The sequence below is a fragment of the Acanthisitta chloris genome, unplaced genomic scaffold (assembly GCF_000695815.1).
Source record: "Acanthisitta chloris isolate BGI_N310 unplaced genomic scaffold, ASM69581v1 scaffold8525, whole genome shotgun sequence".
Lineage (NCBI taxonomy): Eukaryota > Metazoa > Chordata > Aves > Passeriformes > Acanthisittidae > Acanthisitta > Acanthisitta chloris.
Genome location: NW_008672057.1, coordinates 4,051 through 5,438, shown reverse-complemented (window position 1 = coordinate 5,438; position 1,388 = coordinate 4,051). Strand labels below are relative to the sequence as shown.

Below are 1,388 nucleotides of genomic sequence, written 5' to 3'. Positions count from 1 at the left end.
GCCAAGCAATTTGGGAAGCTTCTTTCTTACACTAATTCATGCAAAGCATGAACAGAATAGAATGTCAAGGAAATTAACTTAAGAAAAACATGAAAACAGAAGTAATTAGAACAATAAAGCTACATGATTTCAAAGATAAAACTCACAACAGAAAAAAAATGCAAATAAATACTGAAGTCTGGTCCTCATTTCAGATTACTGCTGCTACTACCAGCAGATTCTTCTATAGTATTAAAAAAGGATTTAAAAGTTGAATGTTCAAATAGAAAACATATAAGGAAGAGACTACAACATACTGGAGGAAGAGTCACATCTCAAAAAATATTAAAAATACCAAGTATTCTATTTTACAGAGGAAAATATCTGCGAGAAAAAACTGAAAAACCAAAATTACTAGATTTTTTTTTACATCTACATAACCAGCACATACATATACATAAACATTTACATATACATAAAAACATTATACAAGAAGATAATATATCACAAAATTGAATGGTTCAAGGATTAACAACACAAATATACTTTAATTCTGTACTGAAATCAACCCTCATGAGTAACATATAAAGATCATTACAGAATCTTATTATGTTTCGGTACCCTTAGTGAAACAAAGTTTAATTAAGCACCCACTGACCAAAGGATGACATCTTTCTTGCAACAAAACCAGAGCTATTTGTTTCAGAAATGTCAGACTTGAGTATCTTCCTCCTTCTGTGGAGGATGCTTCAGGCTTGAGAAGGAGACAGCACTGCCAAGGGAATCTGACTGTGCTAGTGTCTGCTGTGTATGACCTGCAAAAAAGTATTCCAGTCTTTTACACCCTCAATTCACCACCACTAGAAATCTCACACACGTTACTTACAAATCCTGTCAAAAGCTTGACAGCTGAGTACAGAACTGCAGACGTCATACTGGGGACTGGACCCAGACCAGAAGAATAATGGCTCGAGTAAAACATGCAGCTTGTTAAGGAGGTATCACAATTGGCACTGTGGACATTGTTATTTGTTGCTCAAAAAACTCTCATGAAATGATTTTGAATTAAGGTTTCTATATGAGACATCAGCATACTGGTATCAGCAGCACAGACGTGGTGCTCCCCGTTCCCTGTCTTTTTCAGGGTCTCTAATAGGCCCCAGTGGATTGGAGGCAGAGGGCTGTAAGAATTCAGCAAGTGAAGCTGACTTAATGGATTCTGGTTTATTTCTGCAATCCTCAAGGCCCTCAAGATAGCAGGTGCAAACTTAGAATAATGAGCTGTGGATGAAATAATAATTGGGCAAGTTCTATCTTGCAATCGATCTGCAACGACTTTAGCAACAGCTGTGTGTGTGTCCAAAATATATCCTGTAGTACTGTACACAGAGTGAATGGCAGCTAGGCAG

At 36.7% G+C, this 1,388-nt stretch overlaps 1 protein-coding gene across 1 annotated transcript in view; it reads right to left on the bottom strand.

The window, feature by feature from the left end:
* Nucleotides 1-1,015: 1,015 nt before the first annotated feature.
* The window catches only part of THNSL1 (threonine synthase-like 1 (S. cerevisiae)), a 2,212-nt gene continuing 1,839 nt past the window's right edge, over nt 1,016-1,388 (bottom strand). The window contains 1 exon segment of the mRNA XM_009074365.1: nt 1,016-1,388. This exon segment is cut by the window's right edge and continues 27 nt beyond it. Within this exon segment, the coding sequence (XP_009072613.1) occupies nt 1,016-1,388 (373 nt within the window).